Below are 24,557 nucleotides of genomic sequence, written 5' to 3' on the forward strand. Positions count from 1 at the left end.
TGCTATTACAAGGTTAAACATTGTGTATTTCTCCGAAGCGCACAGCCACGGTGTTAGACTGTCGCATTAGAGCTATCAGTAGAATACATAATAGAGTGAAGGACTAATGGGCACTGCTGAGCTGTGCGGCATACTCGCTTTTCTCAAACTGGATTGTGGGGTGTGGATGGAAAAATGCCCCGCAGGAGCCTCGGCAAAAGTGCTTGCGGGGGGGCGTGTAAAAGGTTTCTAGCATAACTAGTCTAGCTCCCGAAAGGCTTGTGCATGGGATATCATCCTCATTTGAACAGACTGCCAGACAGCATGAAAAGGTGCACTCGTACTGCTTAAAAAGTGTCTTAAATGTTTGAGCCGCCGTCATGTCAGCATACCAGCGTTCAGTTCGGCAAGAATTGAAGAAAACATCAATGTTCCGAGCCACACATACACACACCAGGTGAAGTATACCATCTCGCTAACTTGTGGAATTCCTATTTTTATTTACCGTAATTTTTGGACTATAAGTCGCGGTTTTTTTTTTATAGTTTGGGTGGGGGGGGTGACTTATACTCAGGAGCGACTTGTATACATATATATATGTTTTTTTTCACTTTTTGGGCATTTTATGGCTGGTGCGACTTATACTCCGGTGCGATTTATAGTCTGAAAATTACGGTATACAAAACATCAAATTTCTTTTGATAATGCAGATACAGAGTCAAGAGGGATAAAGCAGTGTAAGGAACCGCATGCTGCTTCACTCTATGAATCTAGAAATCATGCCGCGTTTCTTTCTGTGGACCCTTAAAACTACTGGGTTAAAAATTGGACCGACCCAACTTCGTTGATCCAAGTTTTGCAAAAAAACAAAAAAAAAAATTCAAAAATATTGACAATTTTGTGCAAACCAATTTGATCCAACTTTCCAATTCTCACCCAAATGGTGTTGTTTTGAACACTTCATTTCCAAGAGTTTTTGGATGTCAGACGAAAGGCCAGCCGACTCCTCCAGCCATCCGTCTGCCATCTTTTTAGCATTTAGCCGTAAATGCTGGAGTCTGCTTCGTGTCCATGGGCGAGGCCACCACAGCCCAAAGCGACAGGTTGCAATGATGTGAAGAGCACTGAAGCAAAGCCTGGAGGTGCTTTGCTAGATAGTAGCATCACCAGTGCAAGCCCTTCCCGTCAGCCGCTATCTTGTCAGTGTGTCAGCAGCAGACAGTCACGCTGCGACGCCAACCATCAGAGCCTAAAGAGATCCGCCGGCTTGCCTCCACGCATCATCCATCTTCGAAGCAAACCGTTATGTGTGCCGGATTATTTCTTTTTACATTTTTATCTGGTGGACTGAAGGGGTTTGGGATCAACTTTGCAAATCTTGGATCTTTTCAATTAAATGTGTTCATTGCACATTTACTCTTCTGATTGTGACTCAAGTCAAACCTCAATCCCTGGTGGATGTAACGTTTGTTGGGAGAGAGAAAAATTCAAAGATCTATTATGGACCTTGCTTGAATCCCTCTTGCGTGGTTCTGATTGATGACAGCACAAACAAGAGTTTTCCAAACGCTGCCAAAGTCAACTGCTCACAAATCATGACGAAGCAATTCAACCTCATCCTGCCGAGAGAAATCAATTTAATAGGGGAATCCCTTTGGCACACCGTGCTCGTCGGGGACGTTGTTTAGGAAGGGTGAGGTACCCGAGTAAGAACAACACCGGCCGAGAGCATCACTCAACCTCTGCCAGCTTGCCTCGACTTCATTCTGCCACGGCAGCTTTTCTGCGGCATCGAACCGGACGCTTCAGCCTTTGCTCCGCTGATGCCTCGGGCATCCGTGACTCACTCGCGTCGTCACAGATTTTCTGCTGCGGAAATTGACATATTGAACACTGGAAAGCCCTCACTAAGCCATCCAGTCATTCCAATTTGAACCTCAAGAAACAAAGAGTCTCAACAATGTGTGAGGGAATGACCACAACAGACATTTGAGAACATTCTCAAAAGATTTCATATGAATTTATGAGGAAGCCACATTGAATAAATGATTGGTTGTAGTAGGACTCACTGGGAAATCAAATACAAAAACAACCTGTTTTAATTGTCTTCTTTAAATCTCAATTTTATCATTCAATACATCTGTCGAGAAAAAAACTAAGAAAAAAATGGAGCTTTGTCATTGCTTGGAGAGAATGCGAGGAAGGTCAGAAGGACAAAAAAAAACAAAGCTAGTGAAAATTTGGAGTCATCGGATGGTGGTTGCAGATGTAGTTGAGCGCACTCCATGGCTGCAACCACCGGTGGTTGCTCTTGAGCCACTCAACAAGATTGCTAATTAAAGATCACATAACAGCGACGTCGAGTCTCAGGTCCTCCAGGTAGCGTTTTTCAAGTTTTGCTGTGCATCTCTTCACCAAACACGTTTAATTTGTGCTCTCGTGGCTTCAAGTTCCCAAGGATGCCCTGGGCAACTGAAGAAGCCAAAAGACATTTGAAAAAAAGTCTCCCACAGCCGATATAATCCATCTGTCAACCTGAATAGAATCGGGTTCCTCTTAATGAACATTTGACCTACAGCGGAAGAGCTGAGATCAATCCTCATCATAACGCCTACTTGTCTCGTGCTGAAAAAGTCAATTGGACAGAAGGAAAAAAAAAAACCAGACTGAAAACAGCCCCGGTGTGCCGTTACATCACGACAGAAACACGTCAGCACTACTAAAACACAAAATACGGTAAAGAGATGGTTTGCAATCTGTGCAAACCTTAGAACAGAAGAAACTGTAGCGTCCTCTCAAAAGAACTAAACATCAAAACTGGGCCCCAATTGTCAGTGTGTGTTGTCAGAATATATTTATAAAAGGCTCTTGCTTGTTTTGTTTGTTTTCCTATATTTGTTTAACCGTTCATAAGCTATTATTAATAGTTTTTTGCTTTTGCTGTAGAATACTGTATATTCTATAGAAAACAAGGTGGTGGAACTAGATAAGTTGAACACGTAAAATGCTCTGAACACGATAACAATTGACTTTTTTGTTTTCTTCTAAATTTTTAGCTTTATTTTGCATTCAAAAATAGCGCTGGACGAAGCACAGTGTGGTGTTTTCTCTTGCCCAGCGCCATGCATGGACATTGAGTCAACATGTGTTCTGATATGAGTGACAGCTCGGAAACCGGAGCTGGACGTGAATGAGCCATTCAATCCTGAAGCTTTTTTTCCCAATCATGCAGCCACTTGCGTGATGCAAAAAAAAACATTTCATGCGCTTGAACAACCTCCGAAAATGCAAAGGTCAGAACGCTTCATGTCAAGTCGGACACAGCATTCTTGTTGCGCTTGTTTTGACGACACAAGTTGATCTTTTTGTGCTGCAGAAAGACACTTTTATGCATATAGCCTACAACAGATTATCGTGAATAAAAATATGACTGTTTCACTGACTGTTTCGCCTTTGCTCCACTGCTCATGTCTAAAGTCTTCATGCCAACGTCATTGCTTGACTGCCATGACAAGCCTCAGTGACAAATCACAGCAACCTCGCCCCTTCCCCCCCATAAAAAAAGAAATAAATACAACCCAAATGATGTATTCGGCTTCATCTGCCATTAGGCAAATGCCTTAATATTTTTGGGCATAAACGGATGCATGACAGTGACAGGAAGGGGGAGCTGCATAGCGTCACAAATTCGGGATTTTCTTATTGCTGGAACTGCATCTAATTTTTTAGCCTCTAAGGTGATGCTGCAACATTTTTTTAATTTCCCAAGTGCACCTGCAGAGGGAGTTAGGTGGGCCCGGAAAAGTTGACCTCCACTACCCCGACCCCCCACCCCCCTGCACAGTTAAGCTTTTGTGCAGCTTGGACCGGCAATTTTTTTTTTTATAATTCATGCATCCATGTGTGTGGGTTGGGGAACGTGGGGACTTGTCACTTACCCACGGCTAAATCCAGTAGATCCGCGCACAGGAGCAAGCACAGCGTGAAGACGCTCATTGTTGCTCCTTTGTTGCGTTAAATCCCAAACTCCTCTGGCGTTTACATGCTCCCCTGGATGACGCGGCCGTGCAGTGCCCACCATTCCAGAGGTACGCGGCTGCAAGGTGCCCCCGAACTCGAACTAATGGTCATGATGCAAGTCCAAGTGCAGGCAGGCAGGAAGGCAGGCGGGAGGATGAGAGCGCGCACAAGTTGCGCACGGATGCGAGCATGCACGGTGTCGCGGGGAGGAGGGGCAAAACGACGGAAAAGAGAGAGGGGGGGGGGGCAAAAAAAGAACTGGTTCTGGTCCCCGGTCTGAGTCCGCTTCAAACAAAAGGCGGCCGAGGCGAGCGGAGCCGCGCAGCAGTGACAACACAAGAGGTTCGGATGGAGCAGCCGCTCTCTCTCTCCCTCTCTCTCTCTCATCCCAATCCTCCGCCTCTCCATCCCGCTCCTCCTCCAACTCCTTCTCCGCCCCTTCACACAGACGCACCGTCGTTTCCCTTTTATTTCACATATTTGCGTTGGTAATCACCAGGCTGGATTGGACCCGCTCTAATTCTGTCCATTAAGCCGATTTACAAAACCGCAACAACGCAGCATCATTTAAATCTACGTAGTACATATGCAAAGCAGTCAGTAAGTATTTGGCCTTACTACGTACTGGTTACATCACTTTGACAATTGAAAACAAAAAACTGGGGGGAAATGCACACAGGCGCCCCAATCGTGTCTTGTCCATGTGCGCCTCGTTGTCAGCTGACTTGTATTGGCTGTCCTTCTTTGTCTGTCTTGTCATCTTGCCATGTCATGACTGTTTGGCTTCTCGATGTCTGATTATTTTGAAATTGGATGATTTGGGGAATTGGTTTATTTGGTATTTTCATTGAATTTTTGTTTTTCAAAATAAATAGTTTGAGGGAGAGATTTATTTTGCTTTGCCTATTTGCCTCCTTGCCTTTGGGTCTTCTATTCTTTTGATATACTCCACCACCCAAACCCGTCTTTTCGATGTATATATTTTCTGAAGATTCTTGTTGAACTCCAAATAACACGTTGGCGGCATTTGCTGTGGGCAAACGTTTATTCAGAATTCCCCATCTTTAAAACCACGTTGATATGTGGCGAAGCAATCCATTCCAGCCCCTCCTACTACAGTACTTATTCATGGGTAATTATTTTTGACATAAATTATTATAATTATATGTATCCCTAATAAGTAGTTATGTTAATAAATACAGAAATAGGTTACAAAGTTATTGTTCAGTGTTCAAACACCCTCCTTCCAAGACACGGGCGTTCATCTGCTTCGTTGGAAAAGGGCTCAGACCATCAGCCAGAGAAAGAGATCACCACTGCTAACACTCGGATGCAGCTGAAACTTAAGGGTGGATCTTGAGCTGCTGATCACCACCATCACCACGCTTGTCACCACCTCCTTGAGGCCAGACGTCATCCTGTGGTCCCCTGCAGTTAAGACTATGATCCTGGCAGAGCTAACTGTCCCCTGGGAGGGAGGAATGGAGGATGCCTCTGAAACAAAGAGGGACAAATACACTGACCTAGTACCTGAGTGCAGAGAAGCTGGATGGTCTGCAACTGTCTACCCTGTGGAGGTTGCCTGCAGGGGTTTCGTTGGAAAATCCATCCAGGAAGATTGGAGTGTCTGGGACAAGGCAGAAGAGGTGGAAAGAGCCAGCTTCTGATTGTGGTTGCGTTGGAAGGACAGGTCGTAGGGGAAAGAAGAGTCCTAGGGGTGGCGGCAGGGACATCTCCCTGCCGTTGCTCCACAGATGTTCCCAGATTAATGGAGCAAAACATCAATGAAGGATGGCTCCCGGCTGATGACCCTGCAGTCACCCCGTTGAAACGCCATGCAGGTAGTTCTTACCTGTGCTTTCCAAATTAATAGGTAGATGTTGACAGAACCCAGAGCCCACTCATTTAATTTGTGAGTAAAAAAGGGCTCGATAAATATTATTAATTATACACTACACTTTCTTTGAATCTTGCTTTCACAAGAGCTGTAGCTGCAACAAAGCGAGAGTGATGACCTGCTGCAGTGTTTCATAAAGCCTCAGAAATAATCTGCAATATTTCACAAAACACATTTTAGTCATCTTGGTGAAATGACTGGGAGAGCATGGGTCACTAATGGTCCGACGTTGCTTTCACCATGCCAGGAACTTCCGAGAAATGCCGGCAAGCTGACGTCATGCGGCAAACCTCTTTGGCTCCAAGCAACACTTCCTGGAATGAGCTATCAAGCTTGAAAGGCTGTGCGGCAAAGATTGTCATGTGAATGCCACTCACGGTTGCCAATGCCACATGTCCGTATTTCCAAGAAAAAGTTCTGACATTTACATATTTGACCAATTGAGGCTGGCTTGCAGCTGTAACGCTCCAGGCCGACGACACGCCCATCCAATGGCAAAAGAGTCAAATGAATGGAATTGTAAGCAGAGGTCCGACGCCATTCCGGATTAGAGTGACCTCCAATCTTCGAATCACAATAAATGAAAATGTGGCAGGTGATTAATTCAAACCCAGCTGCCTAAACAAGTTGCCAGAGAATTTGAATTTTGAATGAAAGTCACAAAAAACTTGAAGGTATGCTTTTTACGTCGACCACACCCATTGGAGTGATGGACTTGCACTTGAGGCTGTTTTTCTGGGAACCTCAGCTTCTGCTGCCTTTTTTTTGCCTTTTGAGGCAGCTAATGTTGGAAGTGAACTCAAAATTTATTCTTTTGTGGTCCTGAGCAGAATGAAGTGAGGCGCCACAGGCAGTGAGTGATGTCATCTCCAAATTCTCTCAATTCTGGCATCTCGGCAGTGTTACTTTTCACGAGGAGGAAAAATGACCATTGGCAATTTTTTTTCAATTGAATGTGAAAAATGCAAGCGCAGAAACATTCTTTTGCATGCACTTGCATTTGAAAAAAAGGCTGAAATAAGTGTCAAAAGAAATCTTTTGGAAAGCTCACATCCTTCCGGTCTGGGTTCTTTTGACCTTGATTTTTATACGGTGCCTTTTAAATCAACGTACAGTCGTTGTCATCGAGAAGATTTCAAAGCACAATCTACTGTAGCAAGACCCAGGCGAGCAATGTTTGCTCCTCTATTTTGCAATGGGCGCATTTCTCGAAACTGTCAAGGTAATGAGGTATCGAGTCAGCCATCTGCCCGCAAAATCCAATTTCTGCATCCAAAGTATGAAGACGAACGAATAAAGCCCTTGGATTTCCATTCTTAGGGAAGCTGAGTCAATATATCAAGGTAATAAAGATATATTGATTGGCAAAGGTGTGACCCAAAAAGACCTTCAACTACACGTCAACCCTACCCCCCCCCCCCCCCCCCCACCAAATGCTGTTTTCAGCCGCCATTGGAAGCTTGTCAACAAGATGTGAATCTCACCAGAGGCAGCGGCTGTTTGATGCACGGGTGTATTGGCACCAACAAGAACCGCCGCGGCCCAAAGGACTCCCACGTGACCCGCCCTCCCCTCGCCAATTGGTCGGGGTCGCTCGGTACTAACGTGCCGTCACACATCCCCTGTGGGTAGTGTCAACAGCAATTTTCTGGGGTAACGGACCTGCACATGCCGCCGTGGCAGAAATGGCTTCCGTGCGCTTCCTCCTCCACCGTGAGCACCAATCAATAAACTTGAAATAGCCGCTGGCTTTTTTCTTTTTTGATCCAAGAAAATGACATGTCGCACAACTTTGTCTTTTATGTCATCATAGGTTTGTCCTTGGACTGCCGAGGCATGCATTTATGGCTGCTCCACGTGGATTCCGCTACTTTGTAGAATCGGGCGTCCCAAACATTTTGAGTTTGTGGGAGAGAGCTTTCCACTCATATTGCTGGTTGACACCCCTAAAAACTGTAGAGAAAAGACATCATGTAAAAAATAAATGACGGCATAATGTCCTCTATTTTTATTTTTTTTTAGGGAAGGAAAAAATCTTTTCAGGAACCAAGACTAGTCCCAAGGCTTATTTTGTCAAATTGGATTGTTCCATTAACACAATCCCAATAAATTGGTCAAAACGACCTGAGTAGAGGGCCCGTCCGTCTTTTTAACCCAACCTGGACTATTTTTGACCAAAGGGCACAAAAGCCTTTCAGTAATTTCTATGAGTGGTGCAGAAGAGAGCATTTTGCTAGTGTGAGTGATGTGTGTGACGTCAGCACGTCGCCGCGTGCGTCTCGTTTCAATGCACTCCAGTGGCGTCGAAGACGCCACGGACGGCTCTGAGTGAATTACTAGACAAATGTGCAGCATTGGAATTGGCTCTTATCGGCAGCTGCGTCGCTCAGAATATCAATGGAAATGTGTCTTTTGCAGAGAATGCAAATGACCTCGCCGTAATCTAAAGACGTTTAATTTGTCAGGTAGTCGGGGCCTTTTCTAATTCTCCTCGTTAGGCCATCCAAATGGCTTTCATTTGGCTGCCAAGAAATGTTATAATAGGACACAAGCAAAAAGAAAATATACCGTTGCGGCTGCGGAACGTGACGAGCATCTGTGAACGCTGCTTTTGCCCCAAAAAGTCAAACAATGGAGAGTTCAGCACAACTGTACAGAGAGGGGAGGGGTGAGCAGTTAAACAAAGAGGAGGGGCTAAGACGACAGGGACGTATCTATATCAAAGCAAGATTCTCATGGGTTTACAAAATGATCAGTTTGGAGTTGACTTTCCTACTCAATCACCTTTCTGCTGCCAGCCACTTCCAATTTCACATTGATCTACCCGAAATGTTAGGGAATTATTTCCCCCGCATTCAAACAGAGCGATGGTCATTTGAGATTTTTGCCTGGTCCGTCGTGATTGGTTTGATTATAGGTAAGACAATTTGGATGTCTGAGCATCATCTTCAGAATGTGATCGTAGAGAAAATGCTCGTTTTAGCTCACAAATGTTTACATAATTGCTTTCAAAGAAATTAATACCAATTAAACCTGCAATAAAGCCATATTTGGGGTTTTTTGGGCGGGGGTGAGTCATTTTCTCAGTGGCTTTCCTGAGGCCTGCAGCTTTGAGGTTCTTACATGTTGCAAATGCTCATTTTCAAAGAGATTACAAGACATATCTATCAGAAGCAGAAGTGCATGGATATTATGCATGGGGGAGGGGGGCTTGTGTTTGGGGGATGGTTCGCTGGGTTCAAGACTCACACAAGTGCCGGTGGGGAGGGAGCACATTGCAGTGAGGCCTGGGATTAGCAGCAATTTTCTGCACAATGAGACAAAAGCCGACCGGTGGGCTTCAATCGGGTGCATATTGGTATATTGAGATATTCTCGATTGACCCAGATGTCGGCAAGGTGGTCCCGGTGAAAACGTGGATGAATGGCCACAACCACCAGACTATGAGGGATAAACATTTATCTACGTCCCAAAAAGAGGTCAGATGTTCACTCAGATGCCTCCCTCCGTCTGTCACTTAGTCGACATGGCGCAAGTTAATCAGCGGATTGGGGATGAAATTTGGAGGCAGATGGCTGTAAGTCTGCAAAGGTTGACCTGGTCAAATCCCGCTGGCGGATGGCTGCCACCGGACATTTGTTTACCTTTTTTAGAAGCCATTTTGCTTCTATGACTAACCACTCAAGCGTCCCGTCGTGATTGGGAGGTTGATTTGTAAATTTGATTTGTCTGAAATGAAATAAGAATGAAGAAAGCTTGTGATCACTACTTACACAGAGTACGGAGGAGTCGACACCTCGTACCTTTGCACTGACAGATATACGATTAATCATGTTGTGGCATAAACATCACGTACGCTTGGCTAGAAATTTGATTGGTAGCTAAGGCTAGCCGACAAACAGCCATGAACTGTTTCATCAGTCATCACTCATTTGATATCGTCATTAATATTCTTGTGCGCTGCCACAACCAGTGAAACCAATTCCCCCACCGCGGTTCTAGCAACGGATCACGCTCTGCTGATAAATGATCAAGCCAAACAAAAGGTGAATCATGTATACCTTTTTAATCTTCCCCTACTGACAAAGTAGCTTTAATGAAGCTGCGACAAATGTCGCCCACAGCTGATTTTCCAGGTGATCCGCACACCACTATCACGCAGGAATGAGCCTCACTCTGCAAACTCAACATCTAATCATAGTAACGTGATTATTAGGCTAATTGCAAATAAAAAGATGAACAGTGTATGAGCGATTCATTTATGATCAGCAACAAAAAGAAAGCTCATTGGGTAATACCTTCAATATTGATTGCCATTTGATTTGAATAGAAAACGGGTCAATTAAATCTGCAAAAAGTGATGCAGAGCTTTTTTATGGCAAGTCCTCAAAATGATCATCAAATGTTGGCCTTTAGCTAAATACAATGGCAGTTTATTGTTACCCATCTGTCTTGAATCGCGACATCTGATTGCAGCTCATTTGGCTGAATTTCCCCGGAGCGCCCCTTGGGATTCAGTCAATCGGATGTTCGGAGCAGTTTTTTTTCTACCCTAACTTTCCAAAGCATGAATATTTTTTTTTTTTTTATGACATTGAATGCCAATTAGACTGCATCAACGTTTGTCATGAAGAAGTGGACCTGTACCAGAAACAACTGACCGGTGATCCGTACTTAACGACACTCACTGAGACTACTGTCTAAGAATAGAACCAAATCAATATTCCAACAGTACCTTTCATCCCGTGCCTCAAATTAGCCAAATACCACTGCACAGTGCCAGAGGCCGACACACGAGCGCACACACATACACTCTCCATTAAACCCATGAGAGTCGCTAATTAAATTGGCTAATTTGATCCCAGGTGCATCTTGCCCAGAGAGGTGAGCCCGCTTCTACTCGGGTAATTAAGTCCAAACATTCCATACACACCCAAGAAGCGAGTGTCGCGAAACACCCCGCAAACACACACGCACGAGCTGTCCTTTGTCGATCCATTTCACGGGAAAAGCTTCAGGTCTTGAATTTCACAGCGATAGTCGGTAGCCGAGTCAACCAATAATTAAACCTTTCTGAGTTTAATTCTGTTAGATTGATTACTTCACCGTTTTAAAAATACAATTCGGTGTTGTAATTGTTATAATTAGTTTCTGAGCCTAATTTCTTCACAAACATGTACGATAAGATGTAACAGCCATGCTTGTTGAGGGGGACGGAGAGGGGGATGAATTGCAGTGAAAATGTAGAAAGTCGAGAAATAATGGATCGAAGGAATTCGCTTTGTTCCGCTTGGCAAAAGGGGAACGGCGCATTCCGTGCAGGAGTGGACGCATGATTGAGTCATGATAGAAGGAAGAACAGTTGTGGCTTGAGGAAGTCATTATCCAGTGTTTTTGCAGATGGAAAATGTCATGTCTTAAGGCGCCCAAACACACAATGCTAATTGTCCCGGATGAAAGGCACCACGAAAGCCTTTGGACTTTGCCGTTCATTTGTTCAAAGCACTCCAAAGTGTTTCGTTTTGTATATTCCCAACGTTACGAGACGTGATCCTGGTCTTTAGCCCTATATCAACACTTCAAAGAGTAGAGGGGCTGTTGCGCAATAAATGTATCAATGACTTTCTGAAGAGTTGGAAAGCAGGGATGCTTTGTCGCTCTGTTTCTTTTTGTAACTATCCGCTATTTTCTTGCTGCGTGATGATCCACGCGCTCTAAATAGATTCAGGGCTCTGCCGCATCGCAAGGTCGGACACGGATGAAACGGTGTGGTTGTCTCGCCGCTCCCTTTTGACTTCATTCCAGTTCATTTTAGAAGCATGCTCGGCCATTTTCTTGCATGCTACCGTGTCAGGGAACATCATTTGGGATGGATAAATGGACGGACATTTTAGGCTCATTTGAAGCAGTTCCGGTTGTCCTTAAAAGAGGCCATCCTTTGTGATTCTTTTCTCTGATTGCTACCAAATTTGGCCCAAGGAAACTACATACAAACAAAATCCAGCCTTTGTCAAAGCGAGATACCAAAGCCAGGCCGCAACGTTTGATGATTTGTTATCAAACCGAAACGTTTCAAGGTCCCACCTTGAAGAGATGCTTTAAGGGCAGTCACAAAATCTTTCTACTCAAACTCAAATAACTGTTCCCTGTGAAGGTTTTATGACGTCACATCATTGTGAACCGGAACGTTAGCATTGGGCCTATTGGCTTCCTTTGCATTTTTCAATCAGCACCGACATGTTTCTTCCAGGGGTCAAAATACAAAGAGTAGCACTAGTAACGCTTTGCTGGTATTCCTTTATGCTTCATTTGGAGGTTCTTACAGTATCTACCTGGTGCTCAGAGACGAGATATTCAAGGCCTTTTGAAACTTTTGAGGTCCACGGTGTCAACCACGATTCAATTCAAAGGCTTTTTTTTTCTTTCTGTCGAAACGGCAGTTTGAATGCACATTTGCATGTGCAGGCAAAGCCATGTGGGTGTGAGATGGATTAGTTGAAGGCAATTGTGCTGCCCGCTGCGTGGCAAAACAGCGCAACAAGATTAATTCAAGGTGGGCTCAAGAAACCAAAGAAGCCTTTTACCTTGTTTACGCTCAACTTTGCCGGCTCTCATCAAGCTGGTGAGTGTATCTTTATTGAACAGCGGGCGCTGTCGGTGGTGGTGTTTAAGTCAAGGATATGCATCTGGAGGAAGAGCAAAGTGATACGCCTCCATCGCTTGCACAATGTCGGGCAATTAAGCAACTTTTATGACACCTTGATAAGAAATACACATCCACGCTTTCAAAATGACCCTTCGGGGCCATGATTTCAAATATTTATTGCCAGACAGAAGGGTGAGCTAACTAACGTTAGGAGAAATTTACGAGCCTACTTTGCACGAATGGACTCTTGTCTCTTCTGAATGACTCTCAATGGGAAACGATATCCCCAAGCACATCATCATCATACTTTGATAATATAGCGTAAATGCTGCGGCGTTGGCCTTGTTCTTGATTGAGTTGCTTCGATGCAAGAGCATCAGCGCAAGATCTTGCCAGCAGATATCATTCTTTAGACGTCCCGGAAATCTGTTTTGGTTTTTCTTCTGGCATTGCTTTGTTTCATGTTATGTCATATTATTAAGTCTACTCATTCGGTTTTTGTCCACGCGTGTTCTCGTTAGCTCTGTTTGTGGTGCCCACCAATCAGCTTTCTCCGTATCGTGTCTTGTCCAGGTGTGCCTCGTAGTCTTCTTTGTACGCTTGTATTTAGCTGCATGCTTTCATGCATGTTGATTATGTTGTTGACGTATTTCAACGCAAATCAAATTTCTGTTTACGGAAAAGAACGTGCACCCTCTGGACTAAACAATGAAGCCAACAAATGTCCTGGGAACAGAAATATTTTCACATGGGGAATCAATGGCAAGTTGGAGCGGTTCATTCTCTGCAGGCGGCGCTGGCAGACTTGTGCATTTTGCACTTGACACTTACCGTGTACTCAACCTTCAGGTGAAGGACGGACCGGGTTATCTCTCAGCCCAGTGACAGGAATCGGCCGTGTGTCTGATGCAGACGCCTGTCCTTCAGACGCGCTTGCTCTGAGACGGGACGGCAAAAATTGCCACCCCTTGGGGGATAAGTGTCTTTACCATCGCCCATTGCTAGTGAGGAATGGTGAATATCCGCAGCTCAATAGATGTCTATCGCTAACGCTCATGCGTGAGTTTTGGGGGCAGTGTGTGTGTTGGGGGGGGCATTAGAAGTTCAACTCATGATTACAAAGGCGCTAACATAAGACAGATAGTTCCACCAAGGACAAAGCACCCGTCTGGGGGTTATGTATTCATCACTGGATAAGCACAATACAGTAGATGGATGGATGGCGTCAACACCAATTAAAGAATGTGGGAAATGTTGCAGTAAATCAGCATGAGACGTTTTTTTCCTTATTAGTTAGCCACAATATGCAAAAATTATGCAGGATAATCTACTATGGCAATTTGTATACAAGGGCAGGCAGCCCCCACACCAAGCAACTAAATCCGATCAGAGGCGTGCTAGTGAAGTACCATCACACGTGCACGTTCTCAGGGTTAGGAGAGGTGTCTGGAGTGTCTGTACATGGGCAGCGTACTGTAGAGTATAAATCCGTGACTGGCGGGTGAAGACCCCTCCCTTAGATGGGGATTAATCGGGATCACTGCTCTAATCAGGAAGCACTTGGAAGGATTAGGTTGACTCTATCAAAGTTACCTCGGACATAGCTACGGTCCTCGTACAAATACAACATTTTTACAAAATTGCTTTGACATTACAGTCATGTGAAAAATGTAATGGGTGGATGGGTGTAGCATTTAGTGGAAAGCAAAACATAATACTCACTTAAGCCCCAATACCCACGTTAGCCACAAAAAAATGGCCTTTAGTCTTGTCTTTGCAGCAACTTGCTTTAACTGTTGCTTTAACGCTTTCACACTAACCATCCGCAAGTTTTTATGACATCATTAGCACTGTTAAATGCCAATTACGTTTCGTTTCAGGAAACTCGACACTGCAAAGCCTGTTAAGAATAAATGTTATTTTACGAATTAAATTCACATTACACTGAAAGCCTTTCGACAAAGTCATGTGGAACCGGCTGCTTATTTTTGTTTTGTCAAAATGTGTTTTCCAGCGCGGCCAGCTGACCTCTATCATGACTATGATAATTTGTAACCTGTGTTGGCTGCTTAACGCTAAAGGTAATTTTCTTTCCATTAACATCAAGGGAGCAAAATGTACCAGCGCTACGTGCGGCAACAATTTCCACTCCATTTTTATGGCAAATCTTGACACTGTCTCTCAGCATCAACCCGACACACACAAGATGGCATCGGCAGAAAACAAAAGTTCACAAGTCTCCTTTTGATGAATTTTCAAGTACCAGCCATGGAATTCGCAGCTTCAACCGACAGACTCTCAAACGTGGGTCCTCCAAACGTTTTCCTGCCTCCATGCCCATTAAATTTCAAGTCCATGTGCCATCATGGTAGCTGGGTTATTTTTACAAATTTTCCCAGGGGGCACTGCAAGGTGAGTTTTGTGCAACCCCTAAAATAGAGTAACTATTCATGGAGGATTGCGACTGAGCCCTACTCGAAATAACAGTCTAAACTTACTGTGGCTTCTCCCCGACATACAAAGCTGCTCTTTCAGCCAAGATGTAGCACTTAAACGTACTTTCTTGACCCCAGTTGCTATTCAGACATGGACAGTGACTGCATCTTCTGAATGCATCTCAGGGCACTTCAGAAAGAGCTCACAAAACATCCACAGCTTTTCAACAAATATCTGTGAGTATCAGAAGAAAGAGAAATAATGTAATACTCCAGGTGAATGTCTGAATAGTAAACATCAGATATGTGGGCGATTACTGAATATAAAAGCTGAGCAGCATGCACACAGTTGCAGAATCTAATGAGCTTTATTTAGTGGACGCCGAGATCTCCCGAAAAGGCGATTCGTGCTGCTACTGCCAAGAAACCTTTAAGTGCCAACTTCATGTGCACAGTTTTATTTTTTGCTTCCGGCTACTCTATCAAGTGTGGCAAAATGTGTGTGCCGGCTCGTAAATGTCATTTACTGCACTCGTATAACACGATAATGCGGCTCGCATGCATGCAGCACCTGCGGGATACGCAGTCATCAAGCAGAGAAACCTTTAGAGTACAACTCACTCTGACGATGAATTGATGACATGACCTCAAATGCACAGCTCAAGAAATACGATGCTAATTTAAATGAACAAAGGCTCCAGCACTCCCGCGACCCCCGTAGGGACTAAGCGGTTCAGAAAATGGATGGATGGACGGAAGTTAATCGATCAAGAAACGGAAACGACTGTCAATGGATGTGCACATGTTTAGTCCGGCGCGCCTGCGTGATCCGGCGGCACCGTAGCTGGCCTGTCCACGCTTATCCCGGCGAGAGGACGTCGGGAGTTCCATCGGCGTCCAAGCGTTGCCGTGTAGAACAGCAAGATAATGTCAACGCTGTCGGGATTAATCTGCTTCAGCTCAGGGCAGAGATTAAGGCCAGCTGTGAAAGTGGGACAACGTGGCATCAGTTTTTTTTTTTTTTTTTTTCGTTTGAATTTCACCAGCTTGAACAGCGACACCACGCGTCTTTATCAACTGCGTGAAAACAGCAACATACTTGAAGTCATGTAAATGACATTTGGACAATTCACTTTTCAATGATCATAACATGCATGTTTTGACTCAGACTCCATACTGGAACCAAGATTCGAACCCCAAGTTCAGACCGAACATGAACTAAGTTCAGACTAACCCATCACCCCATGTGTTTGTTTGCAGGTGAACGACAAAGTACATTCTCAAAGCCCATTGGTTGTCGGTGATACGGCGCCATGCACATTTGCAAACCCCAGCGAAGCAATTTTTTCTACTTCAAACGTTTCCCCTGACTCACATTGTCGCCTAACCGCGTGAACTGCATTGATAGTAAATGGAAACGCTCAAGTTACGTTGGTCTGACCACAGCATTTGGCAGGTAATCACTCATCCACATTGCTGCCCAAAAGCTCAGTTTTTAAGGGTAAATACGTTTTTGTGTGGGAGGAAAATGCCATCAACACTGAAGGCAATAAATGTCCTTAGAGCAGTCCAAGGAAGGAAGTGGATCTGTGTTCGAATGTGTACAATCGTGTAGTCCGCAAATACAGATACCTAAATGGAATGAACATATTCTACATTTAGTAGTTAATCCATTTAAAAGCTACAGTAAGAGTGGCGCAGTCGCCTTTGTGCGTACTGTTTATTCATTAACCTCAACGCTTTGTTGCTTGAGACTAATCATATAAACTACTGATAAATAACACACCCATGGTGAATTTATAACAGCAATCAAAAAGACTTGATGATCAATAAAAGCGCTTTCAGCATTTTACCACGACGATCAGCAATGCAATAAAAACAGACTCACTGGATGCACAACGTTATTGCAAACTGCTTGCAGTAAATTAACAAAGTGATAATGTGGAAAATGCAAAATAAATATTTAATATACAGTAAAGCGAACCACTAATGCATATGTGGTTAGCTTCCTTTATTTTAGCTTATGTATGTAAGATTTATTAAGCGGTAAGTTTGTCCTTTGGAACAACTTACATTCACTTGATATTTTTGCAAACTTTGTTTTGAAATGGCATCATCCACATGCGACGTGAATTTTCACCGAAATGACCATCTCCAATCGTTTCTCATTTTGTCAACTCTCGATTCACGGTGAACACCTTTGTCAGACACCGAAAACACATTGCGATAAAATCAGCGGGGCCTCTTCAGCTCTCCACTGGCTGCACAGGGCTTTTGTAATATGACTTTTGAGTTAGTATCAGGTGAGACAGGCGCCCCTTGCTCAGTTCTTGGCCATGGATTTGCTGCCCTTGTGGCTAAATGAGCCGTGGTCCCTCACTGAGGCCAGTCCCGCAGGCTTTGTTTTGCTAAATGTGCTTGAATAAGAAGAAGCCTTCATCATGTTTTTCTTGAAGTAGGCAAATAGCCTACTTTAATTGCTGACCTCACATTCTCAAAACGGACATGGCTCATTTTGACAGTTACTTTGGAATGCATTCTAAATAAGCAGAGTCTGGTGATTAACCTCCTTCCAAGCGACGACAAGAGATGGGGAAATTGAATAAAATTGTGCAAAAGCGTGACAATGTCTACGGCTGCTGAGACGTTGCTTAATTGAAGTGTCCAGATGGTTGCATTGAAGCTCTGGCGCCGAATGGTGACAGCGGGAAGTCGGAATCGCCGCGCTGGCGGCGGACTCTGTGTGTAAACAAATATGCCCAGATGAGCGTGTTTCCATCTGTTGGGTGGCATTGTCGGCGCCACTATGCTTGCATTGCTTGTTGAAGGATTTGCGATTTGGCAAAAGTCAAAACGCCACCTATGGGTGCTCTCTGAATTTAAACAGTAAAAATTAAAACTCACGTTGTAATATTCGAATCAGTGATGATGTTTGTTAACATTATTGATATAAATATTGAATTGCATTTAATTACTATTACCAGCTTCTAGGGCCATTCCTGGTTTACATACGCCGCAACAGAATTTAATTCATTTCCAGTTTCTGGTCCAAGTAAGAGTTTTCATTTCAAGGTCCAGACATGTGCATGTTATTTTTCTGTTCAAAGTTGAATGTTCTCCGCTTTAACGCGGCAGAAGTATGTGGAAAGTACTCAAGCGCTTGATTCCAGTGTTAAACAGTTACGTGTCAATTTAAGGTTATCTTCGCTATCAGCATCGCTTTTCCGTTGTTTTTCGTGAGAACGATACTTTTCAGGTTTGCCTACTAATTTCGGACTGACTGCATTTTTTTCTTTACGCCCTATATTTGAAAACTGATATCTGTACTTCCAAGTCTTTATTTGTCAAAATAGGTTCATTCTTCGATAACAACACGATACAGAGGATAGAAACGGAGTCGTCGTTTTTCACGACTTCCTCACATTGGTGTTTTGTATGTATAACGTGGGGGGCAACATTGCCTCTGCTGTTCCAGCCTGGCCTGACTTATTCTTACAATCTATTTGAATCATCGTTTCCAAATGCAGACAGTGCAGCAGCATCAGCATAAAGCGTAATCGTCAATTCCATTCCAATGCTAATGGCAAATGGTGGTGCATTATCAGCGGGTGATTTGTGTCACTAATTAGATGCCAGGAGGCTGGAGATGTGAGATATGGCACGGGCCGCATGCGCCAGCCTCATCTGGCAGGTAAACTTGGGGGGAAAAAAGCTCTAATGGCCTCGGATGACAAGAATAGCCGAGAGCTGGCAAAGCGGTGAGTGGCTATTACTCGTAAGAAACAGGCTAATGTTGCGAGGGAAGCATTATTTTTTTTAGTGCCGGGTATAAATGTAAGAAGTATTGATTGTCTTGCTTCAACAAAGACGAAAACCGTTTTTAAGGAAGGTTTAAGGAACACGACCTTTGTGCGTCCATGTTGTACAAATGATGACTCGTTTTGTCTCTGACGAGACAGTGAGGTTTTCAAATGAAGACCACGTCAACGTGTCTTGCCTTGAGCAGTGCGGTTTCAAATGTTGAAATGTGCTTTGACGCACTGCGCTGACGACACGGAGAGATGTGGTGTCGTCAGCGCCGCGGCGCGCAATCCCCGAGTTTTCAATCAAGCGTGGCGTTATTGGCAGCTGCCCATGTCGCTAATCTTCCCACATGACGCGGCCACTAATCGAGTCTACCCTTGCGAGCCGCAAATGTGTTTAGTGAAGGGCAGATAAGACCTGTCAAATATGAAATCTATTTTTCTCGCCGCCTCACCTCGGTGGGAATGTCCCGACTGATGTAATAGCCCGGGCTGATGTCGAGGCGTGAATGTTGGGGGTGCGGCGCGGAGTGAGGGGCCAAGTAGGTAATGGAACATTCCAATTTCATTGCTGCCCTCTGGCTGAGTTTTTTTTTTCTTCTTACTGTGTCAGCCTCTATATGCATGTGGCTAATCAGATTGCGTCGTACGTATGGCTGCTGCCTGTTATTTTACTTGAAAGTGACTGAAACCTATGTGCGTCATATTTGAATTTAAATCTCTAAATTTGAACAATTGCATGGGGAAATCCGGATTTGGACTACATAAATCAAATTTGTATCATTTCATTTGAATCATTGCATTGAAAATCTACCGTAATTTTCGGACTATAAATTGCACCGGAGTATAAATCGCACCAGCCATTAAATGCCCAAAAAAGTGAAAAAAAAAACATATATATGTATATAAGTCGCTCCTGAGTATAAGTCGCCCCCCCACCCAAACTATGGAAAAAAACGCGACTTATAGTCCGAAAATTACGGTAAATCTGAATTGTACAATTTGAATTGATTAGTTTGGAACTAAAGTCCAAAAACTCCCTGAGTTGTCGTGAACCCAGATTGAGGAGGTGCATTTTATAGCCCGCATGCAATCTAGCACTAATCAACATCAATGTCTGGTTTTAAGAAGCGTGTGTAACATCTTGCCGTTTCGACCGCACCCTTCGCAATGGCGGCACTGGCAGCTGACAGCTCATCCGTCTCCCGCTGCTGATTTATCGAGCCGTGTTCAGCAAGCGTTTGGGATCTCCAAAAGTCTGGCAAATGTGCACCCCCCATGGAGCCCATCTTGAGAGGCGTAAGCAGACGTCTTTCCAAGATTCCACTTGCTTGTTGTCATTCATTGTTTTTTCTTCTCTATGCGTCAGCTTGACAGCATCCTGGCAAATTCCTTCTTCCCACATTGGATTCTGCCTGCTGGCCATGAGGCGCGTTTCTTCCTAATATGCAAGATTACAGCCCCCAGGTTGGAAGTGTAATGAAGCATAAAAATCCAAAACAAATTGGGTTAGCTTCGAGGCTACGATTCTCCTGTCACTCGTCCGCAGTCACCGATTTGAGCAGCACTCAGTTTTCTGCAACTTACAAGGTTTCCTCCTAGATAAAATGTGTCTCCTTGAGGTTGGTTTGCTGCCCGCAGTCTCCTCCTAGATAAAATGTGTTACCCTAATAATAATATGTAAATTGCTGCCCTCACTCTCCTCAAGAATAACCTCTCTCCATTTATTTAGCATCAATTTTTTTTGTTTTTTAAGAGCAACATCTTAAGAAAGCACGCGGGGCAAATAAATACAGCATTGTAAGTAAGCAGCAGGCTGGTTAAAACATGTTTGTGATGTGAGCTCTCACCAGTTTTTATTGACGTGAGCTATTTGCATTGCTGCAAAGTAATAACCTTGCTCTCCTCTTATTATTTTAAATGGGAAAACATCAGCGATGTCTGTATTTGTTCTTCCAAAGGCAGGCGGCTATGATTTCTTTTTTCTTTTTTCCCCCCTTCAATGGAAAAGCAAACTCAAACGAAATAGGAAGTAAGCATTTTTCATTTTGCCCATGTCCTCAAAAATATCCCTACAGAAAATGTCTCAATAATAAAAGAAAAAAATACGACGTGACACGCACACCATATTTCTCCTCTCCGTGGAGAAGAAACGGAGAAAAGGAGCTCACCCCCGAAAGAAGTCGCTCAATAAACTGTATGTCATACGGTCACGGTGTCTTTTTCAAGTCAGCAGCAGTTTGCCGGAAAGCAAAATGGACTTGCTCTTTCTTCTTCCACTGTCAATGCAGACATCTTGAAATTTAAGTTCAAGCAGCTTCTGTGCAAAACTTTGAGTGGGTTTGCTCTTTCTTGCGATAATAGACTGAAAGGTCCCAAAATAAGTTGCAAAACACATCTGAGCGTTTTATTAGTTTGCTAAAGACCCGAGGTCTTTGTCTGCCTGAGTGTGGGAGTTTTTGAGCGTGAAAACAATACTGACGAGCAGGAAGCTCTCATGTGTCTAAATTTGGTCGATTGAAAATATTTTCACAAACGCCTTTGGCGATGTGTTATTTTTACAAATCTAAACTGTTGTAAATGGCTTGTTCTCTTTAACTTTCTGGTTTCATAAATGTGATGGTTTTGAGAATGTGATGACTCCAGCCAAGGGTGGCGAAAAAGTGAAAAAGTGAAACTTCCACACCTACAGCTCCATCATAAAGAATTGTGATTATTATCTAATTTATTTCATGCAATTGGGTATTGGAAAAGATTCAATATGTTGGCATGCAAAAAAATCCACTAATTACATTCAAATTCATTTGACCTTCTTTTAACCAAAGCTAATTTTAAGTAATCATTTCAAAGTGTATCAAGATACTTCTTCTGATTGCAGGCTAAGCACTCCTAAAATTAGAATGATTGCTCAAATGTTAAGTCTAATGTGGCACATATTGATTGCAGGCCCTGATGTTTTTTTTATTTTTTATTTTTTTTATTTCCAAACTGCAGCGTGTGTTTGTCCCAATTGACTGTCTGCAATGACACACTGTGCCAGCGATCTGTCAATTAGAGCTTGATTACTCTAATGTACCTCCATTAAACGGCATCGTGTTATTCCCTCTGATAGCAACAACGGGGCTGCGGCCAAGGACGACGCCAGCGCATTCAACGGCTTGTCTGTCAAAGCGCATCCACGTCCTTGCTGGCCAACAAGACTCGCTCCTCCACCAAAGTGCCCCCGCTCAATTATTCATCTATTGAAATGTGTTGGCTGTCAAGAAGCTTCTGAAAGCTGATGCCAAACATCCTCAGTCACGTCAGCGATGTTTGCGCAAGCCCGCCCGCGGCGCGTCAACGCACGTCTCCACGGAGGAGAGGAGCACTTCACAGAGCCTTTGTGTGAGCTTTCCATCCAGCGGCATCCCCTCCTTGAACTTCTCCGCGGATGCTTTAAATGATGAACCTCTTCCTCCCAAGTCATCAGCGGAGTATTTCTTCCCGGGGCGCAATGCATCAGCGACGCCGTAGCACCTGATCCAAGGCGGGAAGCGCCACGCAAATTCCAACCTTGACAGGATGATTCGCAGGTTGGAAGCATCTGGAGGCAGCAGAAGAAGGCCAAGGCCACTCAATTGTATTTGCCCTACCCCTTAAATAAACACCTTCAATTAAAGCAGCGAGCAAAGATGGGTGAACTACAGAACCTGTTTTCAGCCAAGGGACATAAAAAAAATCTCATGGGAAAACTAGCAAACAAATGTCACCAAGAGTGCTAACAGTGATCTTGGTGACATCCAATCTTGCTCGGTATCTTGGTCTGGGGGAGACGCCTTCACATATACACATTAAAATATTGCACCCTTTGCAAAAAACAGACTTTTGGGGGGCCTTGTTGACATCCTACAAAAAGGAGCTTAATTTGTTGAGACAGCGAGAGACAGCAAGAGGGCCTTTGCAGCGTTTGGTGCTCGGGCCTTAATTGGCGCAGTTTCAAAGCAAGCCGTTTGGATGTTTCCTTGCCCATAACTCGTCTTCCCAGGTGGGGAGTGCGTATGTGTATAATTTTGCTATTTACTCCAAAATGATGTTGCTGTTGCACTCAATATTTCCTCAGCAGGAAGTCAAAACATTTTCTGGCTCTAATGATTTGGAAGTCCATTTGGGTAAGATTTAGGATGAAGCAGTTTGTGGCAAAGGAGTCTTGTCGAAACACGAAAATTAGCTGTTGCATCACCAGATTGTCTGTGCGTTGACCCGTTCATAATAAACTCGGCGATCCTCTCAAAAACCTCTGAGTGTGGCTTCTAAAAACATTTCGACAAGGAAATGACTTTATTGCTTTAATTAGTCCTTCTTAACGCTATTGAGCTGCGCGCCTGTGACCATTGTGGAGCGAACAAGGCGATAAAAGCTTCAAGAGCACAGAGACGCCGTCGGGTCAATGCCTTCGACCGAGGCCTGATGGCGCTAGTGTGATTAATGCTCGGCGAGGCCCTCATTTGCTCGTCAGAGAGGCGGCCTGTAAATATTTACAGATCGTATAGATTGTTTTATTTGGGGCCAACGACTGCTGCGGAGAATGAAGTTATCCGCCGATAGGTAAGCAGCAGCTGCCGTTGGAGCTGCGTGGCGCCGCCGCCCGTCGAGCTCCGGCATGCCCCCCCATCCTCCGCATTTCCATCTCGTGCAGCCCATGCATTTAAATGGGATGTTTAACTGAGCTGCAGTGGCCCCTTGGCGCCCATGTTGGTCACTTGGACTTGAGCGGAAAGTGGACCTCACGTTCTTTTAGCTTCCCTTTTCATTTAGTTGCCCCAGACATGATAAGTAAAAATGTCATTGTAGCAAATGTGATGTGCATGAAAAATGTGATACAAAAAGTTATACAGACAACATACAAAACTGTGGCTGCAGAATACTAATTCACTTGAGATAAAACTTTGACTTCTGTGACATAATATGACTTAAAAGTGGTTCGGAACACGAATAAATGTCTATGACTTTGTATCCTGACCGAAAAAATTAAACTGTTGGGTTATTTTTACCCTTCTGACATCATACAATGAAATGTTTTCATCTGGAAAAATAAAAAAAAGAATTTTTTTTCTCAAAAATAGGCTGGTAAGTCTAAGTCTATGAGCACAAATTAGTATTCCATGTGCCCCCCTCGCCCCGGCCCTCCCTTCCTGTCACGTTTACGGCTCTGGAGTATTTGTAGCTCCTTATCGTGCGTGCACATCTCTTGACACCCTACCTGTTTCTTCATCAGTATTCAGGCCACATGAGTGAGCACTGCGCTCATTTGAATGAAAACAATGAAGCCTGCAGATAAGCGCCTCTGTTATGACAAGATCATACATTTGCATCCGTGTGTCACGGACCAACCCGGTGTTCTTCATTTGTATGCCAAAAGAAAAAGTTAGCAAGACGGCAAGAGGGATGGAAGGTAGTTTACGGCTCAAACTCGCAGTGAGTGAGTATTAAAATGACTTTTCACTAACACCCAAGATTGACATTGGATTGATCCCACTTCAGAAAGGTTGCGGATGTCTGCCGATTCCTTCTGCAATTACGAGAAATGAATCATAGCTATACATTTTCATTGTGGAAAAGGTTGTCTCAGTATTTGGGGGGGAGCCAAGACTGCAGTTCACATGGAAATCCAAAAATGTGGATTCGCCACTCCATGAGGTATTATTTATTGGGGAAAGTATTTTATCATAGCGGAACGGTGCCGCACTGGTTAGCGCGCCCGCCTCACAGTTCAGTGGTTGTGGGTTCGATTCCACCTC

At 44.1% G+C, this 24,557-nt stretch overlaps 1 protein-coding gene and 1 long non-coding RNA gene across 3 annotated transcripts in view; one reads left to right on the top strand and one right to left on the bottom strand.

Moving 5' to 3' along the window:
• Positions 1 to 4,356, bottom strand: part of igsf21a (immunoglobin superfamily, member 21a) — a 100,200-nt gene extending 95,844 nt beyond the window's left edge. Inside the window, exon 1 of the mRNA XM_061291706.1 lies at positions 3,918 to 4,356. Coding sequence (XP_061147690.1) covers positions 3,918 to 3,975 — 58 coding nt within the window. The 5' untranslated portion in view covers positions 3,976 to 4,356. The remainder of the gene's footprint in view (positions 1 to 3,917) is intronic.
• Positions 4,357 to 15,005: 10,649 nt separating this feature from the next.
• Positions 15,006 to 23,773, top strand: LOC133162901 (uncharacterized). Of its 2 annotated transcripts, XR_009716294.1 has the most exons (4): positions 15,006 to 15,214; positions 19,909 to 20,079; positions 20,150 to 20,247; positions 21,893 to 23,773. It is a non-coding gene; the product is annotated as an uncharacterized LOC133162901 (long non-coding RNA). The 2 variants fall into 2 exon arrangements; XR_009716293.1 differs by lacking the exon at positions 21,893 to 23,773 and having other exon boundaries at positions 20,150 to 20,990.
• Positions 23,774 to 24,557: the final 784 nt, after the last annotated feature.

Source organism: Syngnathus typhle, linkage group LG11, assembly GCF_033458585.1.
Source record: "Syngnathus typhle isolate RoL2023-S1 ecotype Sweden linkage group LG11, RoL_Styp_1.0, whole genome shotgun sequence".
Classification (NCBI taxonomy): domain Eukaryota; kingdom Metazoa; phylum Chordata; class Actinopteri; order Syngnathiformes; family Syngnathidae; genus Syngnathus; species Syngnathus typhle.